The 15,694-nt window shown below is 34.2% G+C and overlaps 2 protein-coding genes across 2 annotated transcripts; one reads left to right on the top strand and one right to left on the bottom strand.

Annotated features, from left to right (window-relative positions):
• The first annotated feature begins 3,186 nt into the window (after positions 1-3,186).
• LOC111486042 (cinnamyl alcohol dehydrogenase 1-like) lies at positions 3,187-4,854 on the top strand. The gene is made up of 5 exons (XM_023133042.1): positions 3,187-3,350; positions 3,449-3,562; positions 3,640-3,867; positions 3,942-4,381; positions 4,507-4,854. Exons 1-5 carry the CDS (start codon positions 3,262-3,264, stop codon positions 4,701-4,703), a joined length of 1,068 nt encoding a protein of 355 aa, XP_022988810.1. The 5' UTR covers positions 3,187-3,261; the 3' UTR covers positions 4,704-4,854.
• Positions 4,855-8,995: 4,141 nt separating this feature from the next.
• LOC111486121 (protein unc-50 homolog) lies at positions 8,996-14,822 on the bottom strand. Its single transcript, XM_023133141.1, has 10 exons — positions 14,537-14,822; positions 13,814-13,881; positions 13,659-13,684; positions 12,048-12,138; positions 11,562-11,657; positions 10,613-10,681; positions 10,345-10,403; positions 10,137-10,259; positions 9,498-9,569; positions 8,996-9,413 (listed from the first exon to the last, which is right to left on the bottom strand). The coding sequence occupies exons 1-10, from the start codon at positions 14,624-14,626 to the stop codon at positions 9,349-9,351; spliced, it is 759 nt and encodes a 252-aa protein (XP_022988909.1). The 5' UTR covers positions 14,627-14,822; the 3' UTR covers positions 8,996-9,348.
• Between the last annotated feature and the right edge of the window lie 872 nt (positions 14,823-15,694).

The following is a 15,694-nucleotide window of genomic DNA, read 5'->3' as shown; positions in this document are numbered from 1 at the left end:
GGGGGGGGGGGGGGGGGGGGGGGAGGCCTGCTGACGTAAGACTCCACAAGCAACGTGGACCAATCATTTTCGTCTCAAAAAATTCAAGCTAAAATGACGTGTGAGGGTAATTTAGTCATTTTACCCTTCGCCGCCTATCTCTTTGTGCACAGTGCTGAGATACTCCATGACGCATCTACTTCTATCCTCAATAATTCATCTCATAATTCAAAACGTATGGTCGGTCACGTGACTTTCAGTTTAGGAAAGCTGTGTATAAATTATATTTTATATTTTGTTTTTAAATTCAATTATCACAAATATCTCCAAATATAAATTACTTTTTTGGGTCGGTTCGTATATTTAAGTTAATTTTTCAAAATATATATTCAAATTGAATTTTAAATATATATTAAATTTATAAATATAACAGCTTAAGTCAACTGTTAGCCGATATTGTATCTTTGGACTTTTCCTTCTCGACTTCCTTTCAAAAATTTTAAAACGCGTATACTAGAGAGAGGTTCCCACACCTTTGTAAACAATGATTTGTTCCCTTTTTCAATCCATGTAGGGTCTCACAATAAAAATAAATATATATTTTACGAACTAATATTTTATTTTTATTAAAAACAAAAATTTGAATAAATGACTCGAACCACCAGAACCAACTCACCTACAACCGAAGCCATTAGACCTGATCTAATTTTATAGGAAAGAAAAGTCAATTTTCAACATTTATTAATATCAATTTTTAGACGTAATTTAATTGTATTTTCATTTCCTATCCATTTTTTAGTTATAAAAATAAATAATATATTTGAATTTCTTCTTTATATTTTTAATATAACATTTTATTAAAAATTATAATCATAAATGTATTAAATAATTTTTTTTTTTATTTAGATGTTTTTAAATCGCATGGGTTGGAAAAAAAACGCTAAATTCTCGGCTTGATTTGAGCCTAAAACTTTCAAACCCACAAACAAATATTTCAACTATATAATAATTACCGTGGAAAGAAATTAATTACAAAAAGAAAAAAAAAAAAAAAGTAGTTTAGAAGTTAAATATTTAAACTAATCAAAATAGATTAATTTTAAGTATTTATGTTTGGGTTTAAATTATATATTTCATTTAATTAAAGTTATAAAAATTATAGTATACTCTGATCAGATTCATATTAGAAGATACTGTTGATATTTTTTAAAATAATCGTACACGTGTTTTAAAAACTTGATAATTTGAAATTTTTGATTAACTTAACTCAATTCATACCAAATTATTTAAATTAGATTGAATTCAAATAAATAAAAATTGTATGTATTAGTTTGGTTTATAATTATTCTATTAAATTAATTCAAATTTAATATAAACCTATTTATTATATTTCTATTTAATTTCATAATTATTTATTTTTTAATATTTTTAATTATTTATAAGATAATTTTTAAAAATATATATTCAAATGAAGTGTCAAATCTTATATAAATATTTGAAAATAAATAAATAGATGTTTTTGAAGTTTTACTTTTATTAAAAATAAAATTTTGAATGAATAACATAAAAAATGTGATGTCTCATATTGGTTGAGGAGGAGAACAAATCACCATTTATAAAGGTGTGGAAACCTTTCCCTAGTATACGCGTTTTAAAGCTTTGAGGGCAAGCTCAAAGAGAACAATATTGGCTAGCGGTAGATCTGGGTCGTTACAAATGGTATCAAAGTCAAACACCAGACGATGTGTCAGCCTTCTCGCTATTCCCCGAAAGGAGGTAGACACGAGACGGTGTGTTAGTAAGGACGCTAGACCCCAAAGGGGGATGGATTTGGGGCGGTCCCACGTCAATTAGAGGAAGGAAAGAGTGCCAGCGAGAACGCTGGACCCCGAAGGGAGGTCCACATTGGTTGGAGAGGAGAACAAAATCATCATTTAAAGCCTTGAGGGCAAGCCCGAAAGTGAAAGCCCAAAGAGGACAATATCGACTAGGGGTGGATCTGGGTTATTAGAAAAACCTCAACCAATCCAACTAAAAAAATATTTATCAACGACATCAATATCTTATCAAAGTCGTGATATATGGGTATTAGTAGCCGTAGTTGTCATGTATGATGTATGCATGAAATAATATCACATTAATTCTCACCATATATTATAAACATACCTCTTCAATATTGACTATTGACTATGATAGCTTATACAAATGGAACCCTACCAAATAATGCTACAAATTTGAAGAAAAAAAATTAAATGTTTTCATCCTTGTTATTACCAATTAATTCTAAAAATAAAAATTATATATAATTTTTAAATATTCCAGACGAACAAAATTCTGAATATTTAATTTTTGATATTTTGACTAATAAAATTATAATAAGTTAAAAATAAGTTAATATAATTTTATATATAATTTTATTTTTCCAAAAAAGACAATTAAAAAAATATTAATTTTCTTGCTTAGTAATGAAAATCAAATTAATTTCCATTTCCACCTATCTGGAAAATTTGAAAATATCTTTCTAGAATATAATATTTTCATGATTTTAGAAACAATAAAAGATCCAACGGTCCAGATTCGTCCTCTCTACTCGATGACGTACAATCCGCCGCAGCAGATTCCTACCAACCCATACTTCACCCACTCCCTCTTTCCTCCCTCCCTCCACTCTTTTACTCTCTCCTCATTGAAAAATAAATCAACGGTTAGATATTACCTACCAATATCAACCGTTGAATGCGAATTTAATATATATATATATTTTTAAAATAGAAATATTTTATTCTCTTTTTATTTACTCGATGTAAATTTGGTTTCGTAAATAATTTTTAATATTATTTAAATGATTTTGTCGTGACCCGAACATAATAATAAATGATACACGTGTTAAATAATAGAAAAAACTTAATTTTTTTTATAATTATTTAACACTGTGTTTATACGTGAAAATTTTCTTATATTAATATAGTACGACACTCTTGTTGTTCGATACATAATTTAATTAATTATAATATTGTAATATTAAATGAAAAATAATTTGAATTAATTTTTTTTAAAAAAAGAGTCAAAAGAGAAATGTAAACAAGATTAATTAATAATGTGTGAATTAATTTTTTAGGATAAGAAAAAGAAAAAAAAAATGAAATTGTGAAGAAAAATCAAACCCTCCAATAATCTATCCTTATTTATATGCTTCATCCTCTGACATCTTCTTCCTCAAACTCATCTTCCATTTCTGCAACAAAATCTCTCTCTCTCTCTCTCTCTCTTTCTCTCTCTAAAATGGGTAGCGTTGAAGGAGAAAGAACAGCATCAGGGTTTGCAGCGAGAGACCCATCTGGGTTCCTCTCTCCATACACTTACCAGCTCAGGTCCGCCATAGAATTCAGCTCAAATCATAAAAACCTCTGTTTTTTCTTGTTCTTGTTTTGTTCTTCATCAAAGTTTTAAAATTGTGGTTGATTTGCAGAGAAACAGGGCCAGAGGATGTTCACATAAGAGTCATATGCTGTGGACTCTGCCACACTGACATTCACAACATCAAAAATGAACTCGGAATGTCCAATTACCCCATGGTTCCTGGGTACTTTTAATTCCTCTGTTTTTCCTCTGTTTTTTGAGCTTATAATAATGGGTGTTTTTTTTTTTATTTTCTTGAAGGCATGAGGTTGTCGGAGAAGTGGTGGAAATTGGGAAGAACGTGACGAGATTTAGAGTGAAGGATGTTGTCGGAGTTGGATGTATTGTCGGATCTTGTAAAAGCTGCGAACGATGTGAGACTGACAGAGAGCAATATTGCAATAACAGGATTTGGACTAATAATGATGTTTATTCCGACGGCCGCCCTACCCAAGGCGGCTTCGCCACCGCCATGGTCGTCGACCAAAAGTAAGCCGCCATGGCTGTTCTCATCTTTTGACTTTTGATGTTATTGTTCTGATTTTGATGGTTTTGCTGTGTAGATTTGTGGTGAAAGTTCCAGATGGGATGGCGGCAGAGCAGGCGTCGGCGTTACTATGCGCCGGCGTGACAGTATACAGCCCACTAAACCACTTCGGGCTGAAGAAAAGTGGACTGAGAGGAGCGATCTTAGGCCTCGGCGGCGTTGGGCACATGGGTGTGAAGATAGCAAAGGCATTGGGCCACCATGTCACAGTCATAAGCTCCTCCAACAAGAAGAGAGAAGAAGCTTTGGATCATCTCGGCGCCGACGACTACCTTGTTAGCTCCGACGATGCTCGGATGAAACAAGCCGTGGACTCTCTCGATTACATCATCGACACCGTGCCAGCCCATCACCCTCTTGAGCCATATCTTTCATTACTGAAACTCGACGGGAAGTTGATCATGTTGGGCGTTATTAATAACCCATTGCAGTTCGTCTCTCCCATGGTCATTTTAGGTAAGCTCTGATACTATGTTAGGAATCATGACTCTTCATAATAGCATGATATTGTCCCCTTTGAGCATAAGTTCTCATGATCCTTACCTATAAACTTAACAATTACTCGTTTTGAATATGAACAGGGAGGAAGACAATTACAGGGAGCTTCATCGGGAGCATGAAGGAGACGCAAGAGATTTTGGAGTTCTTCAAAGAGAAGGAGCTGAGTTCAATGGTGGAAGTGGTGAAGATGGATTACATAAACAAAGCCATTGAAAGGTTGGAGAAGAATGATGTAAGATATAGGTTCGTGGTGGATGTGGAAGGAAGCAAGTTTTAAAGAGTATTCTAAAACGTGAAAGAGTCAAGAACTTGGGTGTTTGTTTCTTCTCTACTTTTTTTATGAACTTATATCAAAGGTTGAGCTTTGTGTATGGTGCGAAAGTTCGAATATATATTATTAGAAACGAATGCGTTCTTCAAATTTCAAACCTATGAATCTAACATTTTTTGCATCAACTTTTGAGGCGATTGGTTCTTAATCTTGAATGGATGAATACGAACAAAAAACAACAAAAAGTTGTCACAATGAAGTCAAAAAGTGACTAAAAACATCAACATTATAGTGTTTTTCTTTCCCATTTCTTTTGAGAAGGAAGAATATGAGAAACATGTAATTTCTATACGAAGATGCTAAAACTCGCCTTTGTTGAGAGGGATAGTACATTTGAATTTTACTTGACAATAACGGTAAAAGTAGCATGTAGATGTGATGGTTGTCATAAGCTTAGGAGAAACGTAGTGTACTAAAGGTTTTGGAATTAGGCAGAGTTTACCTTTTTCGAGTTGAAGATATTTATGTGGCCTTCTTAAAGATTTTTTAAGTTTCTTTTCGTATGAGTTTTGGACGTTAGACTTAAAGGGATTATTCTAGTTTTCTTAAAGTCTAACATTATCATACGGATACGTGAACTTGTGACTTTCAGAATAACATTGTAGGACTATTAGGTGGTTATTATGATATGGTTGAATAGTATGTAGTTGACATAACTTGGAAAGTCTATAGTATATACATAAAGTTTGGTGTCTTATCATGATAGCACTGTTGATTCAACCCATTTTTTATAATTGTTACAAATGATTTGATCTAAATCGTTCCTATGTAGAGACACGTGAACGAGTGTATCTTATACAATGAGCTTATATAAAATTTAAATGTGAAATATTTAATCTCTAATTATAATTTTGTTAATTGAGAAGATTAATATTTCACAAAATTGTTATATGCAATTCGATCTTGATCCTAAGTGAGCTATGAATTCTTTTTTGTGAGCGTCTGTTCTTTGAATTACATGGGTGAAAGTGACTTTTATAGTCGATTCAATAAACTTGCTGTTTATGGGACTTGACCGAACAAGGAGCAGGGAATATAGTTTCATGAGATGAAAATTCACACCTTTCATATAGGTATAAGTAGATAAGTAGTTCTCAAGGGTTGATCACGAGACTTGAACAAGGGCCCACCCTCTTAGGAAATGTACTTAGTTTATTATTAAATCATAAGAAAATTGTTCATTTGAGAATTCGTGGTACTTAAGGTATAAGATGTAACTATAAGGGTAAAATAGACTTTTAACCTAGCCGTAATTATGAACAACTCATACAAAATAGATTTACTTGTAATGACGGTATCTACGAACACAACTTATCCCATAGTGTATAAGAGTACGACACTATGTTTGTTTTTTTTTTTAAATGAAGTTAGCTACATAAAGAGTAAACTAGTTGGAAGGTCATATTGGGTGTGTAAATAGAAAGATGGTTGGTTGTTAATAAGTGAGATTGGTTAGCTCATCCACCTCAAAACTCCACTTATGTAGTTTGATTCCTCTTTTGTCGTTTAAAATCACTTTCTACTCAATTTTTAATTCATCATTTCCTTAAAGACATCGAACGTTGGGTTGAGTGTCTTAATTTTAGCTGGTGTTGTTCCTCCTCCTCTCTACAAGAAGGAAAGAAGTGGACCTTGGCTTGCCAATGCGATGGTTAGCCTAGACCTATGGGGTCGACCTCAACCACTTACTTCTTTTGTGTTTTTTTTTTGGTACCCTAGATTCGTTTCCTTATTTGAACTTTGAGGATACCGTACTGGATAGCGGATGCATATAGCAACTTCCGACACGTGGGCTGAGTGGCAATACCAGCACATTCGTGTTATCCGATACTATCCTTGAAAAATTCATTTCAATGGAAGTTGTCTGAGACACTCGTCTCGGCACGCTCGCACTCGTTGTGACACACGTATGTACTACAGGTTAGCTCGCTTAGGCCATAGGGCCTAGGGGTGGTGGAGAGCTGACACCTGCCTCCTCCTGTAGTACATTTTAAGTCATTTTCAAACTTTCAAGTATAGACATGATTTTGGCGAATGGTCATACGGTGTTATGGAGCGTTCATCTAGTTTTCGATTGACACCAAATTTGGTGAGCATTCATATTTCATATGGACGGACTTAACTCCAGAACCGAATATTCAAATTCTTTCTGAAACCCCAACTTTTGAGATTAAGGCCCAGGACCCTACCTAGCCCTTCAACAAACCTATCTACGTCCATCTTGTCTATTTGATATCTCTATCTTGCTTATGCCTCAACTTGTCTTCAATGCCCACTCTGTGTGGTTTGTTAGATGCTGCACCGTCCTACTCGGTGGCATCATGACACTCATTTAGGCCCTCGTGTGGCCGGATAGGTGTCACTTGTGGGTCGCCGCTTCTCTTGTCGCAACGTGAAGGTCACAACCTACTCTGTTCATAGTTAGGTTGTGACACATTGCCTTTACTTGAAATGTAAGAGAAGCCCATAGCATGAGTATTTTAATAAATACTCCGGAAGTGACTCCACTATTGGGTCGTGAAATGCAGTCACATGCAATATGTTGTGACCTATCATCTAAAACATCATTTCATTCTCTGATGTGACTTTCCAATCTGAGCTAAATTGGATGTGTAGTATTTATCTATATTGGACCCACCAGGAGAGCTCGCACACCACCTGGGCCTACTAGTTAGGCTAGCACTCACTGACAGTCAGTTGTCGAACACCCAGAGGGAATATCGGCCTTTGAATCATCATGGCAAACATTATGGTCATAATCAACCTCCATAGTGTACGCTTCCGTACTCATCATAGTGAGAAAGTATCCCGATGCACGTGAACATACAGTTATACACGTGGTCTCCATACTTTCTATCATGGCATAATAAATGATGCAATACAGACTCCATTCTTTCATAACAATTAAGTCGGGTAATTATGCGTACTAATTCTTTTACATCACTTCATACATAACATAACTTCCATGATATGGGTTAGGAATGTTGTGCTTCATAGATTTTCTTGTTTCAAAACATCTCATGGCATGTCATAATATAACATATCATAGCATATGATGGCATGCCATAACATAGCGTTGCTTATCGTTACATAACATGACATTTCGTTTATACCATAGTATTATTTAGCATATCATATAGCATAACATAATATACCATCACATATCAAAGCATATCACACACATGACAGAGGCCACTAGGCACGTGTCATCATACATAAAACAATTTTTCCAACCAAACCAAGAGTGAAACCACGTACTCCGTTGGTCTAGGCCGAAACTACTATGATCCCTTTGTGCTAGTTTAACACTACTCTATGAAATTTAATTTTACCTAAAAGCCGCAATCATAAATTAGAATTCTATTGTCAAAATTAGTTCTTCTAATTTTGCATAAAATAATTTAAATTAGCTAGAAGTTAATCATACTAACCTTAAATTCTCTCGAAGAGTTGAAATTAGTAGTAAAGGGTTTTGAGTGTATCAGACCCGGATCAGCCAAACACTCAACCTAAAAGGTTGTCATACTAACCTTAAATGCTTCAAAAGTAGGCATATTAACCATGCTTCAAAAGTAGACATATTAACCCTCCACGCTTTTGAAGAGTTGAAACCAATAGAAAAAGGTCTGAACATATCAAACCGTTTCAATAGAAAAAGGTCCGAACATATCAACCCAAGCAATATTAGCCAAAAAGCCGACCTAGAACCACTAGTGGGATGAAAGGAATTTCTTTTATAATGGAGTCCGAACTCCCTACTTTCTCAACCTAAGTGATGTTGGACAACTTTCATTTTCTTTTCTTTTGTTATTCCTTTTTAACTCTGGGTTATTACAAAATTTCTCAAGAATAAATTATATAACTTTTAAAATCATAGAAACTAAAATTTAACCTTCCACCATACACCATGTATAATTTAACCAAAATAACGGAGATGACTTGTCTCTGTATAGCTCAAGGTGAATTTTCTCTCTACTTTATGCTTAAAAATGAATTCGCCCCGAAAAGAATGGATATTCCTACCAAAAAGTTAGAGATGCAAATCCCGACATTACTCGAAAAGAAAAAAGAGAAAAAAGTGAATAATTGTGGGAGATTATGGTATTCCATTGAAAAGTTGGGTTGGTTCCAGTTTGTGATTTGCACTTCAAAAGACATCCTTTTCCAGCATCAGTCAAAAGATGGCGAAGGGAATAAGGCACCAGTTTCTGGTCAAATGGAAAGCAGTTTAAGAGATCTAAATAAAAGGTCTCTCACTGCACATTGACAAACACATTCAGAAAGGCAGATGGAATTAATTCTTTTCAAGTGCTTTGTGTAAACTGCAAACAATGTATCAGCTAAAAATCATTACATCCAACAAATATCATCTATTTCATCAAACAAAAATTCAGCCGCGTCAACTCACTTGCAGCCCTGATGCACTACACTTCCTGATATCGCTCACCAATGGCCTGAAAAATTAGCAACTGAGGCTGTATCCATCCACACACTTCCTCATTTCTTTTCAAGATGCAAGTGAAAAATAAATCTTTGATCTATCAATCCTGCGCCTCCTCAAGGTATGTGTAGCCGAATCCGTAACTCGAGATTATAGGTTCCGACTGAAGTACATATTCATGAAATATCTTGATGGGTTGAAGCCAATCAAGATAACTGCAGCCATAAAAGGAAAGTGAAATTTACTTTCAGAATGAGAGCTCAGAAAAACAGGGAGTTGAGGGTTTCATTATGACTTACAGATTGGAGTAAGAACAAAGACCACACCAATTGGATAGAGGAAGAACGTAGTTTTCTCCAAAAATGGCAGTACTGCATTAGGGCACTCGGTCAATAATTTCATGCAGCAATCATGCGGCTAACGGGAAACTTAGAAGTGACAGAAACTCGCACCCTTTTGATAATCATTTGATTTTTTATTCTTACATTTTTTAGCACCCATTTGATAATCATTTGATTTTTTATTCTTAGATCTTTTACTACTACATTCACCTATAAGTTTCTTTCTTTTGCCATCTACCTTATAAAAATGATGAAACCTCAGCTTCTTATTCAAATAAATAAATAAAATGAAACCTCAGTTTCTTATTCAAATAAATAAATGAAATAAAAAGGCACTTTTTCAAATTTTTGTAGTGTTCGGAAAAATGAATTAAAAGTATGTTACTTTTAGAAGCACAAGCACTTAACTAATGCTTTTCCTAAATTCACATTGAACTTCCTAAGTGGCACCCACCTGAAATTTCTAAATGACCCAAAAGTTCTAGCCATGAAGAGAAAAAGGGTTTATCCTCTCTGGTTCAGTCTACCTCTAGCCATATTGAATCAACACAAAAATATACAGATTGGACAGAAATAAGAGAAGAAAACATAGCTTACCATCATAACCTAAAAAGTTGACGTAATGGTAATACGAAGCCCCAATCATGAAAAGTAAATTTGATAGCAATAACGGAATGAAGCCATGCGCCACCAGAAGCGGTGATATGAAATAATGGATCACTGCAAGGAAACCAATATTTCAGAGTGGTATCATAGATGCTGGAAAACAAAAAAAAAAACAAACAGAAACCTTTATCATACTTACCGTGAAGCAAAACAAACATTGGGAAGAAAGAATTGCAGTGCACATCAAATGCATAGAGCCTTGAACCAGTCAAAAATAAATAGATAAATAAATAAACCATATATCAATCCACTAATTTGTAAGGCTCAGTGGGAAGACATTGCTTAAATATGATAGAATACCAAAATCCAAAAGGCCAATAAAAATACAGAACTAAAAACTAACAAAAGTTGAAATGAAGTTATAAGCAACACTCAATAAAGCTAAAATTTAGAGTGGTAGATCTTGCCATTCAACCCGTTGCTCAACTACATGACTGCCTGGTGTCTCTTCCCGAAGGTAAGCATTTGTTAATAACCTGAAAGTACATTTAAGTAATGAAATTGCTCACTATAAATTAGATACTATAGAAATATTTTCAACAATAAAGATAGAGAAATGAGTGAACTTCATACAGATGCTCGAGCGTTCAACTGTGATAGTAATTCAGAATTAACAAGTTGTTGATGGATAGAAACTAGACACGAAACTCCAACGTAACTTAATACAGGTATTTAAAAGAAAACTGTATCAGAATACAGGGGTCCTCAAAAAGGGAAGGGAAACAGCTAAAATTTATATTCTTTATTTTAAGCCACATATCTCTTTAGATGATAAAGGAATGGATAATTATTGAAGCTCATGCCCAACAGGTGTAGCAGTTAAGTTGTCGATTTAAGACCTATTTGGAATGATGCTTTCTCAGTGCTTAATAAAAGAATTTCAAGTGTTAAAAAGTGTCAGCATTGGAAATTCATTCCAAACAGGCACATAATATGCTACATCAAATTAGGGTGTCTCATATTCTTGGTGCTGATGCCAACCATTATCTACAAGATAAGAGCAACCAAAATATATGAAAAAAGATGAATCATTCTGGGAATTTTTTCGTTGTGTAGTCAAACTGACTGATCACCCTTTATCTAACTTAGTTTATATTGTTCATATGCCTATTTTACTCAGTGCAGAAACAAAAATCTGAAATTGAAGTCAAGAAAGCATTAGACAAGGCACATCTGATTAGGATGATTCAAGTCCAAAAAGCAAATCAAAACAGCCAAGAGAATAAATAATCAGTCAATCTCTAGGAGTAAGATGCATTCAAGATGATAGCAAATGATTATTTCTTGTGCAGACAAAAAATAAGTTGTTGGTAAGATCATTTAGTAATATGCAATCACAGGAGGGAAATAGCTTACCAACAACAAGTAGCCAAAATCGCCCCAGTTATTAGCAAATGAGAGAGCAGTACTGAAATAACAACAAAGGTGGCATGTGATGCACTATGATCATATCTGAAATTGTTAACAAATTTTGACAATCAGAAAACACAACAAAGGCATAAATTAGCTGTCTTTCTTAATAGACAACTTCTTACAAAAAAAAAACGAAAATTAGTCCAATTGTAACAAATCAAGAGAAGAGAAAACAAACGTGAAGTGTATAGGTGTGCATGTTTCTTTCAATTTATTTATTGTTTATATGTTTTTGCATGTGCATGTCCATTTGTTCATTGTGAGAAAGAGGAAGAGGCCGATACACCTTCTGAAGCCTCTCTCTCTCTCACACACACACGAGGAATCAGACAAATATTTTGGGAAGGACCTACCTTAATGGATGCACTTCATCATAAAATAAACCAACAAAGAGATGAGATACAACATAGAAGCATTGGCTACACTTACGCAGCACAGTAAGCCAAAGTTGCAACTGCCAAAAGAAGACTGCAAATCACAACAAAAGCAGGATCATCGCGTGCCCATTGATTCTTAGTTTCTGACACAAGAAAAAAAAAACATCTTTTCATTTAAGTTCTAATAAATGGAAAACCTTTATACCAGACATATTATATCTACTGTTAAGACTTTTTCTTTTTTCTTTTGGAAAGGGAAACAAATTTCATTCATCCAATGAAATATACAAAAGAGATGAAGACCTCCAAGGCTAATGTAGGTTAGAAAAATCTCCTCTAAAAAAACTATCTATCTTAAATTAAGTAGCTGCTGCATACAAAATGAGATCGTAAAGATAAATAAGGTTTCTCCCCTTTCTACAAAACGTTCTATTGTTCCTTTTAAGCCATAAAAAGAAGATTGCTAACCAACTTTTTTTTTTTTTTTTTCTGTCATTTTCAGATGAAAATAGACTTCCGATAAACTAAAATTTGTCAATTGGGAAAGCCTTTTTGTGACATCCCATAAATTTTTATGCAATTCAAATAAAATAATGATAAAATCACATTCAAATAGAAAAGGTGTTGATCTTGGGCGTAAACGCTACACTAGTTATGACCCCTATGTAATAGGGTATGTAGTCAAGTTTGTTAACTTCATAACAATGTTGGAGAGTTCTTTGATTCAATTTCAACTAGAAACGCCACCTCTCTGTCAATTAACTCAATGAACTCCTACACATCAATCACTGAACATCTAGCTAACTAGTATGCGATGGAAAAATCAATTAACAAAATCACAAATCCTGACCATAAGAGGATTTGAGAAACACCCAACACGGAAAAGAAATAGACATAGAGAAAATAAGAACTAGGTATCAGATCCTCAAGATAAAAGAACCATCGCCATCACTTTTCTCTTGAACCAATTATGTGCAAAGCTCGAAAACCTATTCTTACAATAAGCATCAATTCAACAGAACACATGCAAAGCCCACACCAACACTCTCAACTGGTCTCAGTATAACTAGAACCCACTATATCAATTAGAAAACGATTAAATTTGAACTTTCAATGCTAATTTGATTATGATTTTAGATTGATGATAATTTCTCTACCCAATAGCTTCTGAGATTAATATTATGAGAAACATCCCAGCACAACAAGGAAGCTAACAAGCAAGAATCGAGACCTAAGAGAAGCACACAAACAAGCAAGAGTTGGAGACCCAAGAATCAGTCTCCCAAAATTTAATGGTCCACCTCCACGGCTCCATCACCTATTTCACAACCATTTAGAATATAGCAATGAGCTTCCCCTCAGAAATACGCATGCTAATCCAATACTTCTATGTATCAACCTGAATTCAAAACCCTGCATGTTTTAGAAAAGGAATACGTTTTGAATTTAATTCACTACCTTCACTTAGTAGCATGTTACATTGGTAGTAGAAACTCAACACAAAGTTAAAGAGCAAAGTGTATATTGCAAAAGATCTAAACAACTTATAAACTGAATTACACATAACTGTAAAGCGAATGAGTACAAAAACAAATTTTTCAGCACCATTAAAATCAGTAGAAAAAAATAAAATAAAGAACTCTTTGGTGGGATATGTACTTACGCTTGTGATACTTGGTATGCTGATAGCTGGGTCCATAGAAAAATTCAACCAAAAAACCAAATACGAATGATTAGGAAAGGGCTAAAATTAAACTTGAAACAAAGTTCGATTCATCTCTTAGTGAGTGACAATAGTCAATAAGAACCAATACGTACACAACTTTCGGTGAAGTGCATAGTTGAAGCATTTGCCAGAATGTATATTCGATGTCCATTTGTTGCCACTGCAATTAGCCAGATAAAGTGATGACTTGTGAAATTAATGGCATCAAGCAAGCAACATGTCATAAGAAGGCGATTAATAAAAAAAAATGTTAGTTTCATTTTGGGGCCAATTTCCGACAACTTTTTTTGTAAAACATGAAGATGACAAAATTTCAAGAACTGCAAAGAGAACAGAACTAGCCAAAGCATGTTGGGGAAGCAATAAATTACATTACAAATCCAATTGCTCTCGCCGAACAATCTAACTATACAGTAGCTTGAATTCACAAGATCCAAGACTCCACGTGGCACGCAACCAATACATCGAGGATCAAACAGCGTAATGCAAATCACGAATAACAAAACAACAAATGATCTAACCGAAACGAAGCAGGTAGGAAGAATCGCGGTTAAAATACAAAATAAAAACAAAATTTCGGAAGGAACTATAACAACACTGTTCCACCAATGCTAACACAGAGAAAAAAGATAAAGGCGTACAGATTCCTCAAAGAACAACAATTTTAAATCAGATGATCGTATACAGTCTTCATCAGCCACATCCGTGAAGATGAATCCTTAACAAATTGGATGCGAAAAGTAGCAGTTTGATTAACATAAAGAACGGATCTGCTAGGGATGGAAAATAGACATAATCTGAGGGAGTGAGAGAACCTTGACAATTCGACGAAGGTACTGTAGATACATGGGATTAGCTCGAGATGTAGAGGACGAGGAGCGCCCTCTGGAAGCTGTAGGCAACATCTCTGTGTGTACTTCAAATCGCGTCGCCTTCTTCGTCCAGTGACAGCTTGAATTCTTCTGGTGACTCGGAGATCTGCGAATTTTCCGAACAGACTGCTTCTCTCTTCTCCGTCGATGAGTTTCCAGAAAACGGGCGAAGGAAGGAAGAAACACAATGCTCTCTCTCTCTCCCTCTCTTCAAATGTTGGATAAAAATGATTTTGGGCTAAGTTTATAAAATAATACTTCTAAATTACTTTTATCGTTATTTTTCTCTTTCACATTATACTTTATTTAATTAATTAAACTTCACCAAATGTCATTAAATTTTAGCAAGATTTCATTTTTCAATCTTACAAAAGAAAAAGGAAAAAGAGTAAGCCACGATTGAGGGGAGACATACATACTTTGTTGAGGGGAGGTGTTAGATAAAAGTCTCACATCGGCTAATCTAGAAGATGATCAAAGAAATGATCATGAGTTTATAATTAAATAATACTATCTCCAATGGTACGAGGCTTTGTGGAGAAGCCCAAAGCAAAACCATGAGAGTTTATGCTCAAAGTAGACAATATCATCCCATTGTGGAGAAAGCAAAACCATGAGAGTTTATGCTCAAAGTAGACAATATCATCCTATTGTAGAGATTCGTGTTAATCTAACATGATATGAGAGTTTATGCTCAAATTAGACTCTTTTGTAAGAATGTTGGATATGTTTATGGTCTAAAGTTGAATTAAGAAAAAAATAATTGTCTAGCACTAGAAGTTATATCACTACTTCTCCACAAACTAAAGAATCAACAGTATTAACACATCATACATAAAACATGAATTATTAACGCTCCAGTCTCGTATTAACCAGTAATGAAATATCATTAACGTTAGTTAAACATAATTTAAGATAATCCTTTGAATTTCTAGTATCTGGGTAATATCTCGATTATATTTAAAAGTGACTTAAACATTGATTAAGATCATCCATGCGTGAACAAAACTCTACCAAAAAAAAAATTATTCAAATTGATATTCGGTCTTCTATGACAAAAAAAAAAAAAAAAAAAAAAAAAAAAAAATTTTTAAAAAAAAA

The sequence above is a fragment of the Cucurbita maxima genome, unplaced genomic scaffold (genome assembly GCF_002738345.1).
Source record: "Cucurbita maxima cultivar Rimu unplaced genomic scaffold, Cmax_1.0 Cma_Scf00011, whole genome shotgun sequence".
Taxonomy (NCBI): domain Eukaryota; kingdom Viridiplantae; phylum Streptophyta; class Magnoliopsida; order Cucurbitales; family Cucurbitaceae; genus Cucurbita; species Cucurbita maxima.
This window is presented reverse-complemented; position numbering and strand designations above follow the sequence as displayed.

Bases quoted from the DNA above. Each gene is read 5' to 3' on its own strand.
- LOC111486042 (XM_023133042.1), top strand. From the start codon at position 3,262: ATGGGTAGCGTTGAAGGAGAAAGAACAGCATCAGGGTTTGCAGCGAGA. The intron at 3,868-3,941 runs GTAAGCCGCCAT...TTTGCTGTGTAG, and splicing joins GCCATGGTCGTCGACCAAAA to ATTTGTGGTGAAAGTTCCAG. The intron at 4,382-4,506 runs GTAAGCTCTGAT...GAATATGAACAG, and splicing joins CTCTCCCATGGTCATTTTAG to GGAGGAAGACAATTACAGGG.
- LOC111486121 (XM_023133141.1), bottom strand. From the start codon at position 14,626: ATGTTGCCTACAGCTTCCAGAGGGCGCTCCTCGTCCTCTACATCTCGA. The intron at 13,882-14,536 runs GTTCTCTCACTC...GGCTAATTGCAG, and splicing joins ACCTTCGTCGAATTGTCAAG to TGGCAACAAATGGACATCGA. The intron at 10,404-10,612 runs GCAAGATCTACC...GACTGGTTCAAG, and splicing joins GTTGAGCAACGGGTTGAATG to GCTCTATGCATTTGATGTGC.